Source organism: Anolis sagrei, chromosome 6 (assembly GCF_037176765.1).
Source record: "Anolis sagrei isolate rAnoSag1 chromosome 6, rAnoSag1.mat, whole genome shotgun sequence".
NCBI classification, from domain to species: Eukaryota; Metazoa; Chordata; class Lepidosauria; order Squamata; family Dactyloidae; genus Anolis; species Anolis sagrei.
Window position 1 is genome coordinate 92552835 of NC_090026.1, and position 24286 is coordinate 92577120.

General features: G+C 39.5%; 1 protein-coding gene across 10 annotated transcripts in view; it reads right to left on the reverse strand.

The window, feature by feature from the left end:
• The window catches only part of PALS2 (protein associated with LIN7 2, MAGUK p55 family member), a 47719-nt gene extending 25296 nt beyond the window's left edge, over positions 1–22423 (reverse strand). For 2 of the 10 annotated variants that reach the window (XM_060782081.2, XM_060782075.2), the window contains exons 1-2: positions 20320–20395; positions 943–1061 (exon numbers count right to left, since the gene is read on the reverse strand). In XM_060782081.2, coding sequence (XP_060638064.1) covers positions 943–1061; positions 20320–20326 — 126 coding nt within the window. In that variant the 5' untranslated portion in view covers positions 20327–20395. Of the gene's footprint in view, positions 1–942; positions 1065–18049; positions 18240–20319; positions 20397–22181 lie in introns of those variants that run through there. The other 8 variants (XM_060782077.2, XM_060782076.2, XM_060782084.2 and 5 more) reach the window with 8 other exon arrangements.
• Between the last annotated feature and the right edge of the window lie 1863 nt (positions 22424–24286).

Here is a 24286-nt window from a genome sequence, read left to right on the forward strand (position 1 = left end):
GTCAGTTAAACTGATAAAATACAGATATAAATGCCATAGAAAGACTAATAAAGTTAACAACCTAAGTCAATATTGGTTTATGTTTCCTTTCTAATTGCAATTTCAAGAAATAAGAATGCTTTGCAAAAAGTGCATTGGCTTCCTAGTTCTTCTAAGATTTAAACATTGCCCTTGATGCTAGAAAGGGTAAATATCATGTATCCAAATTTTAAGTGTGTATGCATATCTTCTCTCTCTTAAAAGTTCACCAATTTCCATTAAACAGGAATCTTAGAAATTCTGCCACAGAAAATTGACTTTATAGTTTGTTTTATTAAATTACTCTTCTAACCAGAATTGTCTTCAATTCATCTGTTTGCATATGTGCAGTTTTCCCATTTCATCAACTATTACAAATTAGGAAAAACAACTCAATGTGAATTTGACAAAATCAAGTACAAATTATTGTGAATCTATTGCTTTACAATATGCATATTTTTATTAAGAGATGGAAACTGTAGTTGCCAGTGATTTATGAGCTAGATTTGAGAAGGTCCCAAACCAGTATGGCCAAAGTACAATGGAAAACATCTAAAGGGATTCTCAAATGCTGATCCTCCAGGTGTTTTAGACCAACTACCAGCAACCTCAGCGATTTTGGTTAATGGTCAAATTCACCTAGAAGACCAGAGTTTCGAAATCTAAATCACTGATTTCAAATTCCTTTTCCATGCCAGATGACACTGTTGTGTACACAAAGGGACAAGAAAATTCTTTATCTGCTGACATGAGCTCTCCTCAATCACATTCCAATTCTCTGCCTAGCAAGGGACAGAAGAAACACACCAAGAGAGAGCAGATGGGGAACTAGTCCCAACTTCATCCTTGATGAATCTGAGTACTCGTCAGCACCACTTCCCACTGCATTCTCTAATTAGAAATCATTAACACGAGATATGTTACCTTAGCAAGCGATCTAACAATTGGATTCTCCATGATTCCTTTCAAGAAAATAAGGTCTATTTCTTCGGCTCCAGTTGATGGGGGCAAGTCTGTAAGATTATCCAAAACTTGCTGCATTGCTGCTGGAAAAAATACAAATAAAGTTCATGTGCAACAGTTCATCTTTCAGTTAGTTTTATTATACTGAATTTAAGGTGCTCTTCTGATTAAAAATTATCGTGTGATTAACTAAGGGTCAAAACACTTCAGTCAACTATTAAATTAACAATGTTTTAAAGGGTTAGTTGTAGGTTCTACACACAGAAGCAAACACACATTTTATGATCATTAAAATATTATGAACAAAGTGGGTTTTGCATTCTCACAAACCATTTTTAAGGCATTGTTGGGAGGGGAAGAGTCAACAATTCCTGACCCCTTCAAAAAATCCCAAACAAAAAAAAAAAGCAATTTCATGGCAGCTTGCAACAGTGTGTTTCCTGACTGTCATCCAGTAATTAAATGTCAGTTCATGAAATATTACACATAGCTTAGTTTATGTCATAGTAATGTGGATAATGCAAATTTCCTACCCCATCCTCTAAATTTTGGACCCAAGATGCATTCTTGAAAAATGCTACTCATGATATATTAGTAATTCAAAAATGGCCTTACAGAATGGTGCTTTGTTTTTCTGGATTCGTTTCCTAATTTTCAGCAGTGGTTATTCATGCAGACATTGATATACTGTAAAACAGTGGTTCTCAACCTGTGGGTCCCCAAATGTTTTGGCCTTCAACTCCCAGAAATCCTAACAGTTGGTAAACTAGTAAACTTTCTGTCAGCAAGTTCAGCAGTTTAACCCACTGTACCACCAGGGGGCCCTTAGAAGTGCATAGTTAATAAGAAATTATACAACGATGTTGCATATATTTTCTCAAAATGAATATGAAAGTCTCTGTGGAGATATTTTAAAACTTTGTTAAAAATATGCAATAACCATCATTTGCAATAACGTGCCCCCATTTCCTCATTGCATATATAACTTTGCCTTGAAAAGCATGTGTAGGAGGCTAATGACAATCACATTTTGAAAGCATAATCGTTGAGACTTCTGACAGCAATTTTTCCTGTAGTGGTTACAGTAAGGTTGCTGCCAATTACACTAAACTTCCTAGAACATAATGCATTTATGCTAATAAAAACAAAGGCAAAGAATAATGGTGCAGCAAGAAATAAATTTAATGTAAGTGGATAAAAAGAGCTGATGCTGATTGGCACTTTAAAGGACAGGTGAAGCTGTTCATCCAGAGTTATTGAAGTATCTTTCTATTGCACCCTAAAAAAAGAAAATAATCCAGTAACAGCTTTCACAACTTTATTCTCAAAGAAGAAATTTCATGTGAATTGTTCTCAATTATCGAAATATACCATTTTAGTTTGCAACACCCAGCAATTTTATTCATAAACACAGGTGTTACTTCTAATTCAATGCAAATATTCACAAACAATTGAACAACTTAACAAATTAAAGGTTCCTCACAAAAGCATACCAGAAAACACAAAGTTTGCTAAATAAATCCCAGAATTAAAGTTGAATGTTAACTGTCACAAGCCATCCCAAAATACATAGCCATCAGCTACTCAATGCTACCATAGAGTAGCTGATGGGCATAGAGAAAAGGGGGGGGGGAGAGAAATCACGTGTGTATTATTACCACAATTTGCAAATGCTATATGGAGTAAGAAGCAGCTATCAATGGGCAAAACTATCTGTGTCCTTTCTGTATGGCTGTCAACATATTCTGGTGTTTGACAGTCTACCTTGTACCCCCAATACTAAAGGGATAAACTCCTCTTAAATCTGTAAACCTTCCATGCCTTGGGAATATGGTGGTAGGCAAGAACATATATTGTGTGTCTGGAAACAACAGCGAAGTTTAATTTACTTATATTAAGAGATTACTGCAAAATTTAAGATGAGAAGAAAAATAAACTATATATGGCTACCTATGGCTAATTCAATTGTCATTAAAGATATTTACCACCACCACCACAAAGAAAAAACTTTGTAAAAAATAATTTTGGACCCCTAGGATTGCACAAATGGGTGCTGTACACTTCACCTATTCTTTTTAAGCTGTTCAGTATGATGCCTTTGAAAAGCATACAATACTAAGCATTCCCAAGTACATTATGAGAAAAACAAAAATTATGAAATAGAATATTTCAGTAGACAAGACACATATAGGTGCTCATAAGATTAATGTCATATGTGGTCAAGGCAGCATAACAGCTGACAAACCACTGCTTACACAACATCACCAGTCAATGCACTTAAATTGTAACTTTAAAAAATTAAGTTGGCTTAGGCCCTTTAGCAGGATAAAGGTAGGATATAAATGTGGTTAATTAATACTGCACTTGTGGTTTTCTTTTCATGCTATACGTTAAGGAGTCTTGTATGCTAACATCAAGTAGCATACATGGATGAATATGATTCTATGATCTCAGTCAACTTTATAAATCCAACACTACCATGCTCTTCAGCTTTTTGGATATCTTCAGCTATCTGGTAGAAATACTGTAGCTAGAGTTCCTGCACTAAACAGGCTAGGACTCAATGCCCAATGAGCTCTGATTCCAGTTCCATGATTCTCCTGTACATGAACAGGACTTAAGGAGAGAGCTTTGAGAATCTTAAATTCCCATAGTCTGGCTCTCATTCCAGTTCCATGATTTTCTTGTGCAAGTCCAGATTATTTGTTTTAATAAAAATCCTATTTCGAATCCAGAAAGAGAAAAGTAAAAATGATATCATCTATTCTCTTGGACAAACTTAACATTTATTGATGAGACTAATATAAAAAGTTGCAAGGCCTCCAGAAAAAAAAGATCTTTGTTTTTAATTACACTATTCTCCAGAGGGAGGCCCTGAAATATGGCTGCAGACTTCCTTAGATCCCGTCTTTCTTGTTGCTGTGTGCTTCAAATCATTTCCTACTTATGGCAACTCAAAAGCGAATCTATCATGGGTTTTTCTTGGCAAGATCTGCCTTACATACTTTGGTTTTTTTTATTTCAATCATGTGTTAGTATTATTCTGAATAAAGTATAAAAACACAGTACAAATCTATCATATTTTGGTAATAAATATAATATGTTTTAAAATTAATTCATGGATTGTGTCAACTATAACTTAATATTTGTGAATAATCTATACTAACTATATTAAATAATGTCAGCTTCATTAGTTTCAAACTAATTTTGAGAGAAACCAGCATTCTGATGTGGCCACAATTGGAATTTTTCTCCAATGTGCCTTGACCAGTATCATATTTGTGCTTCATTATCATACAGTTTCCCCAAGAACCCACCATAGACTGGCAAGTTTTGACTTCTGGATCCATTGGCCACTACTTTGTGTATACCTCTGCCTCATGCCTCATGTTCTTGGCACAGGAGTTAATATTTCTACTACTTTGAGCAAATGATTGTTATTACAGGTACAATAAATCGCCCCCATTGGCGCAATGGATTAAACCCTTGTGTTGACAGTTTGAACCCAGGGAGTGAGGTGAGCTCCTGTCTTGTTAGCTCCAGCTTCTCATGTGGGGAAATGAGAGAAGCCTCCCATAGGATGGTAAAACATCCAGGCATCCCCTGGACAAGGTCCTTGCAGACAGCTAATTCTTTCATGCCATAAGCAACTTGCAATTTCTCAAGTCGCTCCTGACACACACAAAAATGAATCAGAATAGATCTTTTCCTCAACGACAGCATCAATGCACAGCTCTCAGCAGAAAAGCAGAAAGAACAGTAGATTCATTAAGTCTGAAATATCGTGCTGCAGGAATTACTAAAACTCCAGCCACTAACCACTCACGCAATGCCATTAAAAATACTTCCAAAATTAGATTAAATCCTTTGCTTATTCTAGGTTTGCACAGTTTAGCTATTCATAATCCACAACAGCTATATGATTTCAAAACTGCTCCTAATGTGACTCCACAGTTGTTTTGTATGATGTCACTCTGAGTTCAATGAGATATACTTTTTAATAATGGTAACTCTGCCTATCTGCCTTTTCAAAGTATTCTGTTAATTCTATAGGAAAATCAGTGGTATTTACAATATGTTTATCATTAGTATTCTGCCATTATAATTTATCATATATATATATATATGTCCTTTTAAGCAGAAATTTAATCATATTAATAGTATCAGAGCATTTGCTACATTGAGTTTTTATAAGTTACTGCAAATAACTGAATAGATGTAGAAAGGTAGAACAAAATCCAGTAATTCGGAATAAACAGTAATTACTACCAGAAATGCCATACAGAGGAAATACTTTTAAATTCATCATATACCGCCTGTAGAATAATTTAATTGTATACAGAGAGTCATGAAGTCACAATTGCTAATACCTTCTTAAGTGGTACCATTTGTCATACAAGCTTGTTGTAGTTCAGATGAATCAAACTTTTCAACCAGGATAGGTATCTGTAGTTTATTCTACTCCAAAGTACTCCCCCCCCCCCCCCGGCCCCGTGAACAAACCTTTAACCAAGGACCAGAATTCTATTCCCGAAATATGTCATATTTTCATGGTTTTGAAAAAACTTGAACACTGTGCAGCAAGTGTTTCATCTTGAACTTCAATCCAATCCAGATTAGGAAATCTTTTTTAATGCAAAATTCACATTTGAGTTTTTGTGCCAACCTTGGAGGACTACAAGCCAAGCACGGGTACAAATGAAGTCGAAGGTGAATGGCCAAACCCACATTCTCCTATTCTGTCCCTTCCTTCCTGTCAGGCAGAGTCTTTAGTGACTTCTCCGTAATGCTTTAGATCACTTTCACAGAAAATAATGCAGTGGGGAAAAGAGATCTGCCAGGGCAAGGCGGAAAGGTAATACCATTCATGTAACACAGTAGTGCTCTCCTACATTTCAGACAGTCATCCTCAGCCTCATGTTGCAGATACCAGAAATTTAGTTTTCCCACATTATCCCCCTGTGATAATGTTGCTTTAGGTCAAAAGTGACCTGAAGGCACACAGCAACAGCAGCAGCAACAACAATAACAACTTGCTATATTGGATTAAATATGTAATTTAATCCAAAAGAAATGCTATTGGAAGTCTTTAAGTGCCCTGCCCCAAATTCTTCCATTAGGGCTACTACCATAAAAGGCCCATAGTTCTGTTTTTCTGCAAGAAGAATACCAATCTTCTTGTCAGTACACCAAACAGCTGTTTGGAGTAAAGGGGTTGCAAAAGAACCAGGTAATTTCCGCAGAGATTCTCTGAATATTAATGAGGTTTTTTTGCAAGTTGAAGAGTAACATACTGTTTTGTAGACAAGATCCCAATTTGTCTGATGCATCACCTATTTTCAGGAGATAGATGCATATATACACAATCGGATTCAGACTAAAAGAACTGCATAATGTGAAACCAAAAGGCAGTGATGACATACAGAAATAGTGATTATAATTTTATCAAAGGCTGAAATGATCAGCTTACATAAAAGGGGAAGCAAGATACTTTATGAACAAGGTGCTCACTTTTTAGAGCACCTCTTACTAATGACATTATTGTGTAAAGCCTTAAAGATTAAGACTGTGTTCAATAACCACATATCTTATCTGGCACATTTATAAGTTGAGGAAATTGTTTAAAAGTCCACGACTACTTAACCATTTATGAGTAAATCTGACAAATCAAATAAGGATACCCTGAAGATGAAGCCTCCTTCCATTTTTTAATGATCACTTCCTCAATTTAACATTCATCATCTGTTTTCCCATCACCTTGAGCCATATTTCATACCTTCTTCTTCTTAGACTGTTGACTTAATGAATGTTCCAGTAATACAGTAAAGTGTTAAAAACTCCTTGAAATTCTAAAAGCTTCCCTATGGATTACAAAGTGGGAGGGGACATAAAAAAGTCAGAGCAAGTAACCGAAAGCTGTAGGCATTTTCTAACACTTAAAATGTTGTGAAAGCTTTAGTGAGATGAAAGGGCCAGAAAAAAAGTTTGAATTGCCACCATATCTTTATAGTCATTTCAAGTCAGATCTAGTGACAGTTGCTAAAAGGCATGAAAGTTGCACCAGTTTCCCCACTGAAATCGTACAGAGCACCAAGGTAAGTAAGTTTTGAATAACTTAAAAATATTAGTTTTCACTTTGTTTGAAAGTTGGAAAAGTGCAACCAATGAGCAGCAATTATGACAAAAGTAAAAGTACATGAAGTAAACGGCATGAGGTTAGGAATATCTTCTCTCATGAGTGTCTGTCTGTCTGAAACTATTTTTCACCTCTGGAAGCCACAGAATTTAGACAAGTAGTTACAGGAAAAAGCAAAAAGAGATTTTTTGTATAGAACCTTATGAAGTGCCTGGCCCAAAGAAAAGAGAGAAGACCAATGAAGGCCTGTCTTATTTGTAAATATTGAGGAGTCTGAGGCCCTCTGAGCAGAAGTGATGTTTGCCTTCAAATAAAGAATGTCTGCCTCTGAATCCTGAAGTGAGAAGGAGCAAGAGACTCTTACATCTGCCATTCCCATCAAATGAGGCTGAATCTACGCTGCCATAGAATGCAGTATGAACTGTAGATCTAGGTTGACAGTATAATATAGTATAACCCTCAATACCACCCTACCCATATCCAGCAAAGTATGTCCTCTCAAAGAATTTTGTATGTCTTCCCAGTGTGAGTCTATGGTAACTTCATTTCAATAGGCTTCACTATTATCCAGAGCTTCCTGTTTCCATGATACGGGGGTTGTAATGTACAGGAAAAAGGTAAAGATATTTTAACTTCATTGAGTACAATCAAGTAATCTGTAACCAACTAACAATACAGAAAGAACCCAAATCTGGACTATGACCATACAAGTGAGTACCTATTTATCAACATTTGTACCCACATTTACTCTGTGTTTGGTTTGTTACTGCTAATAGTCCTGAATCTAGTAATCTCTATGCAATCCCAGGAAACCTTTATGGGCTAAAAGAGTAGAGTTTTAAAAGATATAAATAAATGGCATAAACAACTGCATCTGCAACATTTGGACCATAGGATCGATACAATTCTCAATTTCCAATAGCACTTTTTGCTTTACAGGGGAGTACGTGCTTAGGATAATAATGCTGTTGATATACATCTGCCTTTCATGATACAAATTATTCCAAAAGCAGCTTAGAAGTAACAACAATTGAAATATTATTATTTAAATAAAAGTAATTAGGATCCTTCTCACAACAGTTAGTGGTAGATCGGCCTTCTGATAGGGAGAGAACAATTCTGCAGCAGCAGATGCCTGATACAGAGCTTGACCTACCTATCTCTTTCTCTTCGAATCCTTTCCTCATTGTATTTGGATAGAAGGCATAATCTTACTGAAACAGGACTGATGCCGTCATTGTCTGATAATAAGCAAGGCTTCTTGTGCCCACCCACCCAAAAAGTGTAAAGTAGGGATATGTAAAGTATTGCCCACAGGGCATGCCAAATGCTTCTTTTCATATCCACATATATCCACTCTGGTGTTTTTAAAAGAAAAATAGAATACCCAACATTGCAATATATGCACTATAGTCAATGGGGAAAAAGGAATTGTATTGACTACAATTGACAAAATGTCAATAGCATACTGAGTAGTCAGTGTCACATTAAAGTTCAAGCTCATTTATATTTAGATATATAAAGCTAATAATAATGAACGAGGTAATTTTATTTAATTATTAGTGTGGTAATTTTAATGGACCTAATAAAAACCTAGGGTACTGACTCCAGTCAGAATTTCAGTGACTGCATGTTGAACTAAGTGAAATTTCCAGAGAAGTCCAGCAAATTTCTAGCAAGAGCAGATTGGGTCTTGCTGAATGCACCAAAAATACGCAAGCATCCACCTGAACATTCTCCAGAAGAATGCATTCCTTTTGTTAGCAGCGACCAGGATTATGAAAAACTTCTAAAGCTGTAGTCACTAATGCAGGACAAATCAAGACAAATCTATAGTGTGTATTTAATTTATTCAGAACTGTATGTCTCGTCTCAGCATCTATCACAAATGTTCAAACATTATGTTGTTTTTCATCAATAATTTCTAGCCACACCTGCTATAACTGCACAGTCAGAAAGACTGCAACAAGAAAGCAAATGATAATTGTATTAGTAATTATGATGCTACTAACTTTTCATAACAGCAGTTGAACAGGCTTTCAACAATTACTGTGGATAGAATTGCAATGTCACCCACTGAGTAGCTAAACTTAGACTAAAATTTAGACATCTAATTTTTTTGGGTTTTCTTCTTCTTCAGATAAACAGCTTATTTTTTAACATTATGAGCTCGGAGTCACATGTAAACATACCTTTAGCTTGTTATGGAAGAAATTAAACTAGAGAGAACAAAGCTCTTGCTGTGTTTGCTTTCAAGAGTCTGCCAACAAAGGAAGTGAATATACTGAAGAAAGAAACACTTCTAAAAAGGAAGATATCTTGACAATTTGTTTATAAATCCAGATTCCTTTAACCCTGGCCCCCACAGAGAGAAACATTTTGTGGCAGAATCCACTCAGAACGAGACTTAGAAGATAAGCATTTTCCAACATTGTCACCTAACGGCTGTCAACACTGTTCCCAAGTTTCAACCACCTGTCATGTACAGATTTAAATACGCAAACACATGAAAGACCTGAGACCAACACATTTATTATATGTGTATCAGTTACTTTTTTTCCAAACAAGGAGACTAATGACTACACAAAACAAAAACAACTCTTTTATATATGTTGATATTAATCCCATGATTCAGCACCCACATACACCTTTTGTTGATCTGAAGCATTTTTATATTCCACAATACATTGGAATTCCTACTGGCCCAGAAAATATTCCTGACTGCCATATATAGTATAGCATCACCCAATGTAGGCTGGCTTTTCTGCCAAATCCTGCCCACACAAGTTGATGATACTGAGTCATGTGGCAAGCATTGACAGAGTTAGCCTAGAAGGTTGATTAGTAGCAGTCTGCTTTGGGTGAATTCACAATCAAAATATTTGTTTGTGTATGTGTGTGTGTGTGTGTGTATACACACACACACACACACACATGTTCCAGAACATGGCCATACAGCCCGAAAAACGTATAGCAACCCAGTGATTCCGGCCATGAAAGCCTTCGACAACAAATTGGGTTTTGTGTTTAAAGATGTATATGAAGCATAAAAGAACACTGTGTTTAGATTTGGGTTCTCTCCTCTTCACTATGTACAAATAAAGGTATTCCAAAATCCAAATACACAAACAAAACAAAGCCCGAAACACTTTGTATTCTAAGCATTTTGGATAAGGGATATTCAAGCTGTGTAACCTAAAACTACTTTAGCTCTAGTTCCCAAGTTGAAGAGCGAGCCTGGCATTTCTACTCCCACTCAGATAGATCAAAACCACCTGGTGCTTGTGCCATTTGCACCACAAGTGGGAAACCACAATCAAGGCTACACTGATTAGAAAAAAAAATGAGTGGAAGATGTGAAGTACTCTTCTTCAGGATAGCTTTGGAAGCATATGATTTTCTAGTCCTATGGAATAGTACCAGGCAGGTGAAGCACATCAAAGAGGCAGTATGGGTATTTCTGAGAATCTTATGAACAACAGCCTGGGAAACAGAGTTAGGCAATATTTACCTAACCAGAACAGAATTTGGATATATCTTATTGTCATATGGTACACCCTCAGTCTCTTAAATAAAAATAGCAACAGTGCTCCTGAAATACAAATAAATTAGGGATGCAACACACATGAAGTGTAATAGATTACAGACTGACTGACCTGACTATATATGCCATCACAGATTCAGTATCACGTCAACCAACCTGAAGCACCTTAAGTAATGCGGAGGACGGATGGCTAACAACAATGATATTTACTTCCATAGAAGAAAGCAGCTTAGTTTTGTTACTTAAGTCTCCTAGCAACAACAATAATACTATTTAGTTCAGCGGGGTACCTGTCATTTAATTTCTAAGGAAACAGCAAGATAAAAGGAGAGAGAATATGTTAAAAAGAAATGAAAAAGAAATAGTTACAGGTAGCATAAAACTATTTAAACATCCTATAAATAGTTGCAACAGGTTTGTCATTAAGGATAAATCTACACAGCAGAATTAATTCAGTTTGACACCACTTTAAATGCCATGGCTCAATGCTATGGAATCCTGGAATTTGTAGTTTGTTGGGTCATCACCAGCACTTTTGGTAGAAGGCAAAAGACTTTGCCAAACTAGATTCCACAGTACTGAGCCATAATAATGATACAGTATAGATACACTATAAGTGAGAAACATGTATTTCACTCAGACTATGGAAATCTACTTTTAGGAACTAATGTATACAGAAGTACCATTTTTCACATCACACCCATCTTAGTGCAAAGAAAAACCCTATATTTTATTTTACAGAAACTATACTTGAAGAGCCACAGTAGATAGCCAAGTGAAAAGGCTTTTTAGTGTCCAATGCCTTGTCTGGAACAGAAATAAAATACAGATTAGAAGAACTCTGTTAAAAATGCTCTCCTTATGTCAAGAAGCATTTTGAGGGGAAACACCTCAAACACACAAAAAGTTAGAATGATGAAGTAGGTCATCAAAGCATCTTTCAAGAATGTGAATTTAAACATTCTATCTATGTTCCCCACCTCATCATATAAAATATCCCCACCTCATCAAATATTAGAGGGAATGAACAGACAGAATAGATAAATAAATTTCTGAACTGTACTACCTAAAGAGTAAGAAATCACAGGGAACAGATTTTCACTTAACTTGGAAATAACAGTCATTATTAACCTGTAATAAAATATTAGCTCCATCAGGCAATTGAAAACAGCCAGAACAATACCTTTGTTTCAGAAGCATTCAAGGAACCAACAGCATAGGATATGGTCCAAACTTCAGACAAACATATTCACAGAAAGGTCTAAACTTGCATTTTTAAACATCAAAAAATTAACAGCCTTAAGTCTCAGGCTGAAGGAAACATAGGAAATAAATAAATATAGTAACAAAATACAGAGGAACTTGTCATAAATAAAATATAATTTCCACAAAGTAATACCTTTACCAATATATTAAAGTGTTTCAGCCAACATAAGTAAAGTTACCCAGTGACGTTATTCAGAACACATAATTCTCATAATTCAACAAATGATTCAGAGATCATTTGAAGGAAGTCTCATCCATTTATTTCAATCTTTATTATTTTCTTTGGTAACATACTTATTTTTCTTCTACCTTTTCTTTTTCCACAGGGCCTTGTGGGAGTTCAGTTACTTCAAATGCAAATATGAAATATTTACAGTATTGTTCTTTAGATTCAGGAAACACATTCTGCAAATAACATGTATAAAATAGTCCTTTCCAGGGACTGGAGTAGCTGCTGCATAAAAAAAAAAATACAATTGCTTGAGGCTGTTCAAATTTGGTAAAAGATGAGTTACAGTGGATGTGACAGATGTGAACAAAAGTACATACAATATAAGAAAACAGATATGGAGAACTTCCTATCTAATAATTCCCAGAATCCAGGGTCAACAAATCTTAATGGTAGATAAAAGACTGATAATAGGAACTCACCGCTACAAGGTATGGTTGGAAATACAACAATGATGGAGATGTCAATGGTTATGGGACAGAAATATCAGAAGGAGTGTGGCTCTGAATTTCAGTTGAAGGAGAATGCAAGATGGAAAGTGCAGTCCAAAGTCATGTGGTGTTGACAGGCTTCTCGTGGATGGAAAGAATGCAATGTTGGGCTGGATAGCCCTTTAATTTGACCCAATAGCACTTCTTGCGTTCTTGAGTTCTTTATGCCTTCCACTAATGACTTCACTCCAAAAACAATTCTAGAAGATTTATCCTCCATAGATGGGCTGAATGTGGTGGAAGGGGGAGAAAACCCCATTGCCCCTTTCCCTCTATGCAAAAGCATTTATCTTCCACAGATGCAATTTTATAGCGAGGGGAGGAATGTAGCAGTGCCTTTAAGACTAACTGGTTTTTATTTGTATTTCTGCATGGGCTTTTACACATTCCTGAAAAACTACTATGCAAGGCAGTATAATCAAGTGTGGGAAATGAGCTTACTGAAGTAAAGCAAAGTAGACCAAATGTCATCACCTTTGCTTACAATAGCAGTGCCAATATCACTGTGCTCTTCAATTGGTTTCTGTTCTTGGTAATCTAAACCATCTAAAGAACAAATCAACATGTTTGATTCTCCTGCTGATAAATTTTTGACTAAATGACACTTTACACTACAAAAGAGTACTCTGCAGCACAAACCAATGAATTAAGCACAAGCTCTACTGCCAGTTCTTACAACAATAGCTCTTTTAACTCTCCTCGCTTCCACTAATGCTTTCACAAACTATTTTCTGACATGTACACATGTATTTGAGGTAGGTATATCTAACTGTGTGGGCATATTTACATGAAGACAAATCCTGACTGGTAGACTGGTTACCTGATTTGTAGACTGGTTGCCTGAATTGCCTTGTTAGCTAGATCTAGGCTAACTGGACACTTGAAGAGCACCTCAATAACCAGTTACGCCCAGTGCTATAACCTAATACTGCATATTTAAATCATTTTAAAAGCCTTGACACTTTAAAGGCAGAAATAATAGCACACACAAAGGGCAAATTGTACAGCCTCTTTTATAAACTTTACTAGCACTACAAAATTGCTACGAAGTGAACAGCAGCAGGAAATGTAACATGGGGGAAAGTGTTGCATTCCAAATCACAAAGGAAACTACAGTATCAGGTGCACTAGCTTCCTAACTAGGTTTCCATGGCTTGAATACTGTTGCCTTAGCATTGTCTCCTATTATCTTTCTTTATTGAGTTTATATGAGATGGGATTCAAGGGGTCTTATAATTATTACTTTAAAATAATGTTAAAGCACCTGTTCATAAAAGATTTTAAAACGTAGTATTTTGAAACGTGACTAAAAACAGTTAAAAACAATAAAACATAAGTTCAATAAAAACATTTTACTATAGAACACACCATTAGTGCGCCATAATTAAAACTCAAAGGACTGCCTGAATAAAAACCATTATCACCTGCCAATGGAAAGAAAGCAAAAACAAGCCAATGAAAATGCAAGAGAATTCCACAACCAGGTTCTCTCCGGAATCCTCACCAAATGCACTTGTGATGGTGGTGAGATTGCGGAACGATCCATCTACACAGGCCAAATGAGTCAGGCCAGGAGTGAATGGATTCACTGTCATCCATGTAATGCAAGAGTTCCATTTGTCCACATCCTACATTTAAAAATATCATGGGATGATCTGGAGCTCCTCAACACTTTGTGGTGGTGTGATCACTTGGGTAGCTTCCTATTTGGAGGCATCCACACTGGTTCACATGGCCATCCTATTTTTCTTCAGCTTGGGTAGCGCAGGTACAGGGCATGGCATTTACTTTCCCTGTTATCTCTGGCTTAGCAGAGACCCCTGGATAGTGCACTGTTCCACTGCGTGTTAGTGGACATGAAGAGTGATAATCACTCACAATCTTGTGCCCAGTGGTCGTCACAAAGCAAAGAATGACACGGGAAGGTAACAGTAGTGTCCAGTGGTACTGAACCAGGTTTGGTGCCATTGGGCTGTGCAAACTCCATCTAGTTGCTGGGGCAGCTCAGTGTGGAGCAGTATGGACCCTCTGATGATACGAAATCAGCTAACCTGTTGGCTGTGCAGACTCTGGCACTGTTGATCCAGAGTACCCCACTCCTGAGCAGCACCGCCATATGTGGCCCATGTTGATGGGCTCAAAGTCTTCTTCTGCAGATCAGAAAGCTCCTATTGACTTGTATAAGGAGATATGATCTTACAGATATTCTGGACCAGGCATCCTCAAACTGCAGCCCTCCAGCTATTTGGGCCTACAACTCCCAGAAGCCCTAACAAGGTTGTTCAATTGTCAGGAATTCTGGGAGTTGAAGGCTCAAACAGCTGGAGGGCTGCAGTTTGAGGATGCCTGGTCCAGAATATCTGTAAGATCATATCTCCAGTTTGAGGGTGCCTGCTCTGGATCTAAATCATGTAGGTAAAAAACAGCACTTTGAATTGTACCTGGATACAGTCCAGAAGCCAGTTAAGCTGTTTAAATATGATCCCTGTAACCAGCCTCCACCAACAGCCTGGCCTTAGCATTTTGGATCTGGTAAAGTTCCCCAACATTTCCAAAGGTAGCTCCATATAGAGCCTGTTACAGTAGTCCACATGGAATGCAGCCTAGCCATTTGCAACCAGTCAGATGTAACTTCTCAAGGAATAGGCACAGCTGACACACTATTTTTTACTGAGTAAATGAGCACCTGGCCAAACCTAGGCATTCAGGCTCAAATTCAACTCCAGTATACACCCAAACTGTGAATCTGAGATTTCAAGAGGACTGTAACTCTATTCAGGACAGGCTGAATCCCAATGTTCTGATATGCCTTCTGATTGATCAGGAGCACCTCTGTCCTGTCAGGATTAAGTTTCAATTTGTTCACCTCCATCCAGTTCATTCCACCTTCAGCAAGTACACTGGACATCACAACAAGACAGTTCTTGAGAATCTTCAGCCCTCACTGACCACTGGACTAGCTGTGATGATGCACATTGCTGCCTTCAGATAGGTTTTTCACAGCCAGCAGAACTCTAAAACATAAATTTCATCTTTACCAGATGCGGCAAGATTTCAGCCTACATTTGTAAGACTTGGCTAAGAATCTGAAATTGTTATATTGAAACAGTTTGTAAGGCCCATTACTTGAGAACGTCCTTACTACAATGGTAATTCAATGCTCCAAGATGTGCATAAACAGGGGGTGATTAAATAGCCATGTTCTTTTATAGATCAACTGGAGACCAGGGTTCAAGGCCCTACCGTGCCATGAAAAGCACTAGGTGACCTCAGGCCAGTAATACTTCTTCAGCCTGAACTGAACTCACAGGACTGTTGTGATGATAAAGTGAGAAGGGGGAGAGCCAAATACGCTGCCTTGAGCTCAATGAAACAAAAATGAGATATGAGTGTTATTTGCAGAAAAGGAGAGACTGTTGCTTGTTGTCTATAGAAGCATTAACTTTGAGAAGCGGTACATTGCACTAAGCTTAAAGGTTCTGATTTCCCTCTTAAAGGTAGGTAGGAATATTAACATTAAGGAAAAATATATGGGGATGGAAATATATTCTACTCAGCATATCCATTTCCATTGCACACAAGTCATCTTACCAGCATTTAATGAACATTCTATTTGGCAGCTTACAACATTTAGAAGTATTATCATCTTTGGCACCACATCCAGTTCTGGTGATCCTTTAACACACTTGTATCTCCTTTACATTTTATTTATATAGAATGGTAAGCAAGAAGAACAAAAAGCTGTGTGGCCTTGCTTATGGCCCTGATTATATGCAGTCCCCTTCTACCTGTCTATATATTATACTGGATGTTGAAGGTATAGAAGTCTGTGTGGATTTCTGGGTCAAAGGATATCTACACACATAGTGTTCTATGAATGTTCATTTCAAACATTCATACTAATGTTTTAATAGGAGGGGCAGGGAGAGGCTCGGATAAGTGACATGTTATAAACAGAAGGGTCGAAGGCACAACCCTGCATCCCCTTTCTGTCTGCATGACACATTAAGGTGGTTCAAAGTACTTTAATTATTCTCACATGGTATTTGTATGCACGTGGAATGCCCTTCTCAAGCAGAGTGGAAGAAATGCAGGCACTATAGCGAGACTACATAATCCTGGCATTTAATATGAATGTATTTACAGTCCCACTGCATAATTCAAATTCCATATTCACAATCTACAGCTATGCTCCTTCCATACATAATCTTCACTTGTCTTTTTGCTAACAATCAACAGCTGCATACTAAAAGTGTGCTAAGAATTACATGTAATTTCGATAAATAGTTTTAAGTTATCCAAATGTTCTTAAAAATACAACAAGCTCTAAATACCACTGTGCAGAGACAATTCTTACCCCTTTCTAAGCACAGCTTGCTTATGAATGAAAATGATGAATTTGCTGAATGTTTATATGCAACATGTCAATGAGACCGTTTACTTTCTATTCTCTTAAAGAGCTCATTAAAACATATTTTAACACACTGAAATTCTTGTATAAATATATATCTAATACTGTGGCATATTAGCAAAATTGCAACTCATTAGCAAAACTCCTAACACCTCTGCTTACATATATCTACATGATATGAAGGTAATGCATTAGTGTTTCTTCATTTCCACTGTCATTCGCCTTAATAAAGGGGAATGGTATATAAGACTTAATTTATTGCCATTGGTAAAGATAGCGTTCTTTTGGTTTGAAGAAATGCCACTGTAGTTATTTTTTCAAAACTATACAGATACTTCAGAAAAACTTTGGCATCTAGAATCTAACCACCGACAGCAATAAAACATTCAGAACAAAATCACTCCCTTCAGAGTTCTGTCAGTCTCTATGTTAAGTAATCACTGAGAAACAATCTCAATCCAGTTTCCAGACATGCCAATGATGAAGCTTCAGATGAATTGATATTCACTAAAATACTGAGGTGGAATCATAGCACTAATACAAAGCACAGCTACTGAAGGGACCACTTCACAAAATACGGTGCGTATACAATAGGGATCTCCATTATCATTCAGGGCACAAAGCACTGCTGCTGTAAACATCTTGCCTAAAATGACAATCCCAAGTAGTTCACACACTGTAAAGGAAGGTAAGGACAAAAATAGAACAGAAGTCCGAATTCTAGAATTTCATCCATTTGTACGTCATGTTTAAGCTTATCATAATGCATGATTACATAATATATGTCTGAAAGGCACATGCACACACAAATTAATAAAGAACATTTGCTACTCCTTTGAAACTATACACACATGCCTCATACAGTAGAAGCCATAACAGGAAGATTATGACAGTCATCCACCTAGGCAAATGAACAGAAGCTAGCTATTCAAATATAATTTCCAGAATTTGCTCAAAGCTTCCTCTAGTCCAAAGGTCTATTTATAGCTACCCAGACTCTTGTTGGTTTCCCATGCCCCTTCTTCCTCCCAGAGTCAATATAAATGAAGTTCAAATGATGGGTGTTTATCCCGGACTCTGCACGGCCAAACTGGTAAGAAGCTCTGCAGCTGCGGTTACTCAGATCCCCACAAACCAGCTCAGAAAGGTGAAAGGAGGAAAGAGGAGGGATTCTGCTAAAGCAGGAACAACATAACCAGATTACAACCACCTCGAGCTGCACCATGGGCCAAACACGATTATCTTATATTGATGTGGCGTCAGAGCAGGCGTTAGAGGATGCCCGCCCCTCCTGCTGTCAGCAGCAAAGCAGCAAGCTACCACAACTAATTGGCTCAAAGCCAGCCCAAAAACAAAAATAAAAAATTCTCTGCTCCATTCACAGTTGACCTTACAGTCAAGAACAAGAGGATGCCCTCGCCAATTCACGTTTTATGTTTTAAGAGTACATCAGTACTGTAGAATGAATCTGTAGGGGGTGCTCGATTGTGCTTTTCCTGCATGGCAGGGCATTGTGATCTCTTAACAGATTACAGAGATGGGCCAAAACTAACAGAATGAAGTTCAACAGAGACAAATGCAAGATATTCCACTTAGGCAGAAAAAATGAAATGCAAAGACACAGAATGGAAAGCATTACTTGTGAAAAAGATCTTGGAGTCCTTGTGGACAACATGATAAACATGCACCAACAGTATTGTGTGGCAGCTAAAAAAGCCAATGGGATTTTGGCCTGCATAAATAGGAGTATAGTGTCTAGATCCAGGGAAGTCACGCTACTCCTCTATTCTGCCTTGGTCACACCACACCTGGAATACTGTGTCCAATTCTGGGCACCGCAATTGAAGGGAGATGTTGACAAGCTGGAATGTGTCCAAAGAAGGGTGACTAAGGACTTCATCACGCTAGAGAAGGAATCCAGTTTAAATCTGGTTGCTGCCTCCTGAAGAATTCTGGGGTTTGTAGTTAAGGGAGGAGCCTTTAACAGCCTCACTAAACTACAAACCCCAGAATTCTGCAGGAGACAGAAACTGGATTTAAAGAGAATTTAGTCTCTATTGTGATCAGTGGTAGTAAAATGATTAAGGGTCTGGAGAACAAACTCTATGAGGAGTGGCTTAAAGAGCTGGATATGTTTAGCCTACAGAAGAGAAGGCTGAGAGGAGATATGATGACCATGTATAAATATGTGAGGGGAAGTCATAGGGAGGAGGGAACAAGCCTGTTTTCCGATGCCCTGGAGACTAGGACGCCGAGCAATGGCTTCAAACTACAGGAAAGGAAATTCCACCTGAACATGAGGAAGAACTTTCTGAATGTGAGAGCTGTTCAGCAGTGGAACTCTGCCCCGGAGTGTAGTGAACGCTCCTACTTTGGAGTCTTTTAAGCAGAAGCTGGATGGCCATCTGTCAAGGGTGCTTTGATTGCGATTTTCCTGCTTCTTGGACTGGGGTTGGACTGGATGGCCCATGAGGTCTCTTCTAACTCTACGATTCTATGAATGCAGTTGGCCACAAATTTAAGTGGCGCAATGCTACGGAAGCCTGGGAGATCTAGTTTTACAACCTCTCTAGCCTTTTCTGCCAAAGAGTGTTGGTGCCTTACCAAACTATAATGCTCCTTAGCTGTGAGCCATGGCAATTAAAGTGGAACCAAACTGCATTAATAGTGTAGAGCAGGCATGGGCAAGCTTGGGCCCTCAAGGTGCTTATGAGGCTAAGGGGGAAAAGGAAAGGGTCTGAGGCTGTTAGGAATGGTGGGAGTTGAAGTCCAAAACACTTCGAGGACCCAAGTTTGCCTATGCCTGGAATAGATACACTCAAAGTCAACTATCTTGATTGTTCTGGTGTGGGAGGCACCTAAGAGTTGAAATCAATTCAAAAGAAGATGCAAAGGCAATGAAAAAGCAGGAACCTAATGATATTTTTTTCACCCTGATAGCAATACACCCACGGTAGAAGAATTACTACGTCTCTCCTTGCATTTGACAATGGCAACATTTACCTACCTTCTTTCCTTCCTTCGGCAAGATCTCCCCTTTTTCCCCCTGCGGCCAATCCACGCACGCCTCCTGCCTCCCGCCCCACCAGCACCAAATCCAGCAGGGTGACAGCACCGCCTTACAACCCACCCACCTCTGCCACTCTCTTTTTTTTCTCTCTCCACCCTTCTGCTCAATGCGGATTGCAGCTGTTGGCAAAAAAATAAAAGAGCACCCAAAATATTAATAAGAACTACAAACGAACAAGAGACAAGACGTGCCTTTCATCCGGGAATAAATATAGAGAAGCAAATGATCCTTGGGGGGAGAGAAGATAGAGCAATGATCCCAGAGGGAAAAGGGAAATGCAGAGCAATGACAGGGGGGCAATTTGCAGGAGGGAGAGAGGGGGAGGGAGGGGAGGGGAGGGAAAGATAATCCTGCAGAAGGCGGGGAGATAATCCAGGGCGGGAGGCGAAGATTATCTCCCCTCCCTGCTTCCCACAAGTACCTTCCCCTCCCTGTTGGAGATAACCCAGAGGTAACCAGAAGGGAGAGAGAGAGAAAAAGGGGAGGAGAAGTTGAGAGCGGGAAAATCCTCCCTCCCCAAAAGATAAACCATCCCAGTCACAGATAGGGTCAGGTAGGGGAGACACCATTCGTCCCTTTAAATGGGGGAGAGAAAGGCGAGGTGACCAATGAGGGGGTGTGGAGAGAAAAGTTGGGAGCAGATAAATCTCCCAATTAAATCACAGGTCAGAGAGGGTTGAAGCCAAATTCTCCCCCTTAATAGGGGGGAGGGAGAAGTAACTAAGGCCCCTTACAGACAGCTGAAAAAAAATCCCACATTTTCCACTTTGAACTGGAATATATGGCAGTGTGGACTCAGATATCCCAGTTCAAAGCAGATAATTGTGAGATTTCCTGCCTTGATATTCTGGGTTATATGGCTGTGTGGAAGGGCCCAAAGAGGGAAAGAATGAAAGAAGTTGGAAGAGGGAAGTCTCCCTCCCAAACAGGTCAGCGAGGGTTGAAACTCAGGGCCCTTCCACACAGCTCTATATCCCAGAATATAAAGGCAGAAAATCCCACAATATCTGCTTTGAACTGGATTATTTGAATCCACACTCAGATAATGTGGGATTTTCTGCCTTGATATACTGGGATATAGGGCTGAGTGGAAGGGCCCCAAATTCTCCCCCTTATTAGGGGGGAGGGAGAAGTAACTAAGGCCCCTTCCAGACAGCTGAAAAACATCCCACATTTTCTGCTTTGAACTGGAATATATGGCAGTGTGGACTCAGATATCCTAGTTCAAAGCAGATAATTGTGGGATTGCCTTGATATTCTGGGTTATATGGCTGTGTGGAAGGGCCCAAAGAGGGAAAGAACGAGGGCCCTTCCACACAGCTCTATGTCCCAGAATAACAAGGCAGAAAATCCCACAATATCTACTTTGAACTGGGATATATCCCAGTTGAAAGCAGATAATGTGGGACTTTATTGAGCTGTGTGGAAAGAGCCTAAGAGGTAAAGAATGAGAGAAGTTAGGAGTGGGGAACACTCTCTCCCAAAACAGCGGGTCAGCCGGGGCGAAACCACTTGCCCCCTTGAATGGGGGGAGGAAACGTAACCAAGAGGGAGAGAAAGAGTTGGGACCAGGGAAATATCTCCCAGAGCAGGTAGGGGCGAAACCATTTCTGCCTCTTAATTAGGGGGGCGAGATAACCAAGAGGGAAAGAATTAGGAGAAGTTGGAAGCGGGAAAAGCTCCCTCCCATGCAAGCCAGTAGTCAGGTAAGGGAGAAACCATTTGCCCCTTTTAAGAGGGGGCGACATTGTGAAGTTGGAGGGCCACTGGTCAGCAAGGGCGAAACCATTTCTTCATGGGGGGGGGGGGAAGAAAGGCTACCTGCGAGACCCTCTCCGCACAAGGCGCACAGAGCCAACAAGAAGGGTCACTGGAGCTGCAGTAGCCAGGAAAGCAAAAGTCCCCGTCCCAGGCCGGCCTCCCCTTTCCTCCTCCTTCTCTACAACATTAAAATAATGCGGGAGGAAACTCATTTCTCCGCAACAGGACGCTTTTTGTCCTCCTCCTCCTCCTCCACACACGCCGCCTCCAGAGCGAAAGGGAGGCTGCTTACCGGCAAGGCGCTCTCTCCGGCCGGCTTCCTCGGCCTCGTCCACTCTCCTCTCCGAAAGGGAACGCACCCACGCGCTCTCAAGCCACCGCCGCCTCCTAGTCCTTGTGGGGGGCTCCGCTTCGCCTCACAGCCCCATTGAAAAAGGCTCAGAGAAAGCTCCCGCCAGCTCGCCAGCCAGCCAGCAAGCAACAGCACGCGCGCGCGTGGCGCTCTCTGCCGCTTGCGGAGCGCGCGCCCGCGGCTCTCCCTCTCGCTTTCCTTTTGGCACGCACGCGAGGGAGTCAAGGCTAGACTGACTCCTCCTCCTGCTGCTGCTGATACTCTACGGCGGGGGCGCGCCTGCTGGCGGGGGCGCGCGCAGAGAGCGAGGGAAGGAGGGCAGGCAAAGCTCCTCCTCCTCCTCCTCCACTAAACCCCCGCCTCTTCTTTTCCATTTCCTTCCTTGAAGAAAGAAAGACAGACAGACAGACAGAAAGAAAGTAGCCCCTCGTTCAACTCAGCGTGGATATCTTTTAGGAGCTGCGAGTTGTAGGAAAGCAGGCCCGCATTCCTTGTTGATTTCACACACACATAGGAACGCCTCCTTTCTTCGTGTAACGTGTGAAACATTAACGTGTGTGTGTGAAAGGCGTACAAGGAAGAACTTCCTGACTAAGAGCTGTTCAACGGTGGAACTCTCTGCCCTGGTGTGGTGGAGGCTCCTTATTTGGAGGCTTTTAAGCAGAGGCTGGGTGGCCATCTGTCGGGGACGCTTTGCGATTTTCCTGATTCTTGGCAGGGGATTGGACTGGATGGCCCACGAGGTCTCTTCCAACTCTAGGATTCTAAATAAATTCCATCATCCACATGTGCTCGCTCACCCATCACTGAGAAATATCCTTTTTAAAAAGACCTGATGGGAGTTTTAATATAAGGTCTGAAAGGTCACAGTTTGCCTAGTTTACACACACAGAAGTAATAGAGTCTTTTCGAGGTTTTTTAAGCAGAGGCTGGCTGGCGATCTGCTGGGAGTGCTTCGATTGTGTCCCAAAGTCGCAAAGGGTCTGATGCTTTGATAACTTTGGGAAGGGGGATGGAAAGGATTGTACACATAATGTAATGTAATTTTTATTTCCTGTATAAAACTTTACTAAAAGGTTGGTGGTTCGAATCCGGGGAGCAGGGTGAATATGTCTGAATGTATTGTTCTATTCAGGCATTGAATGTTTGTCTTTTTATTCATTGGAATCCATCCTAAGTCTCCTCAGGTGGAATATAAATAAGGTATATGTTAACCCCAGCTTCTGCCAACCTAGCAGTTCAAAAACATGCAAATGTGAGTAGATCAATAGGTACCGCTTTGGCGTGAAGGTAATGGTATTCCATGTAGTCATGCCAGCCACATGACCTTGGAGGCATATACGGACAATGCCATTTTGTTATTACAATTTATATGTGTATCCGCGTCTCTTAAAAGAGGTTGGTTTAACACCCAGTTTACTAGTGGAATTGAATTATTGTGTCATGAAATTATGCAGGTCTAAAAAGTATGCCACCAACATTGGAAAGCTCTGCTGTAAATAATAATAATAATAATTATTATTATTTATTTATTTATATTCCGCCTGAGGAGACTTAGGATGGATTCCAACAAATAAAAAGACAAACATTCAATGCCTTAATAGAACAATAAATGCAAACATAATAACACAATAAGAGCAAATTATAACATGACAACTAAAATTAAATAACATAACTTATCAAGTAAAATATATCTAACATAAAACATCTATCTATCCACATAAAGTTAAAAATGTGTAAATGTGGCGGAGGTTTCCACTTACATGAACGGTCTCCTGCCTCCACAAACGGGCTTTAGTTCTAAGTGCTGAGAAGCCTCCAAAGGCACTCCCTTAACTGACATTGCAGGTTATAGTGAGTGCCATGAATATTTAGCCCAACCCCTGTCAGTGTCCTCCCCAAACACCCAAGGAATACTTTCATTCAGGGGCCATTTCATCCTAGATGTTCTGTTTTCTCTCCAAAATGGGCACCCCAAGGTTCCTTTCTCTCTCCAAATTTGCATGACCCCACTCACTGCCTCTCACTTAACTCTTTCCTACCCA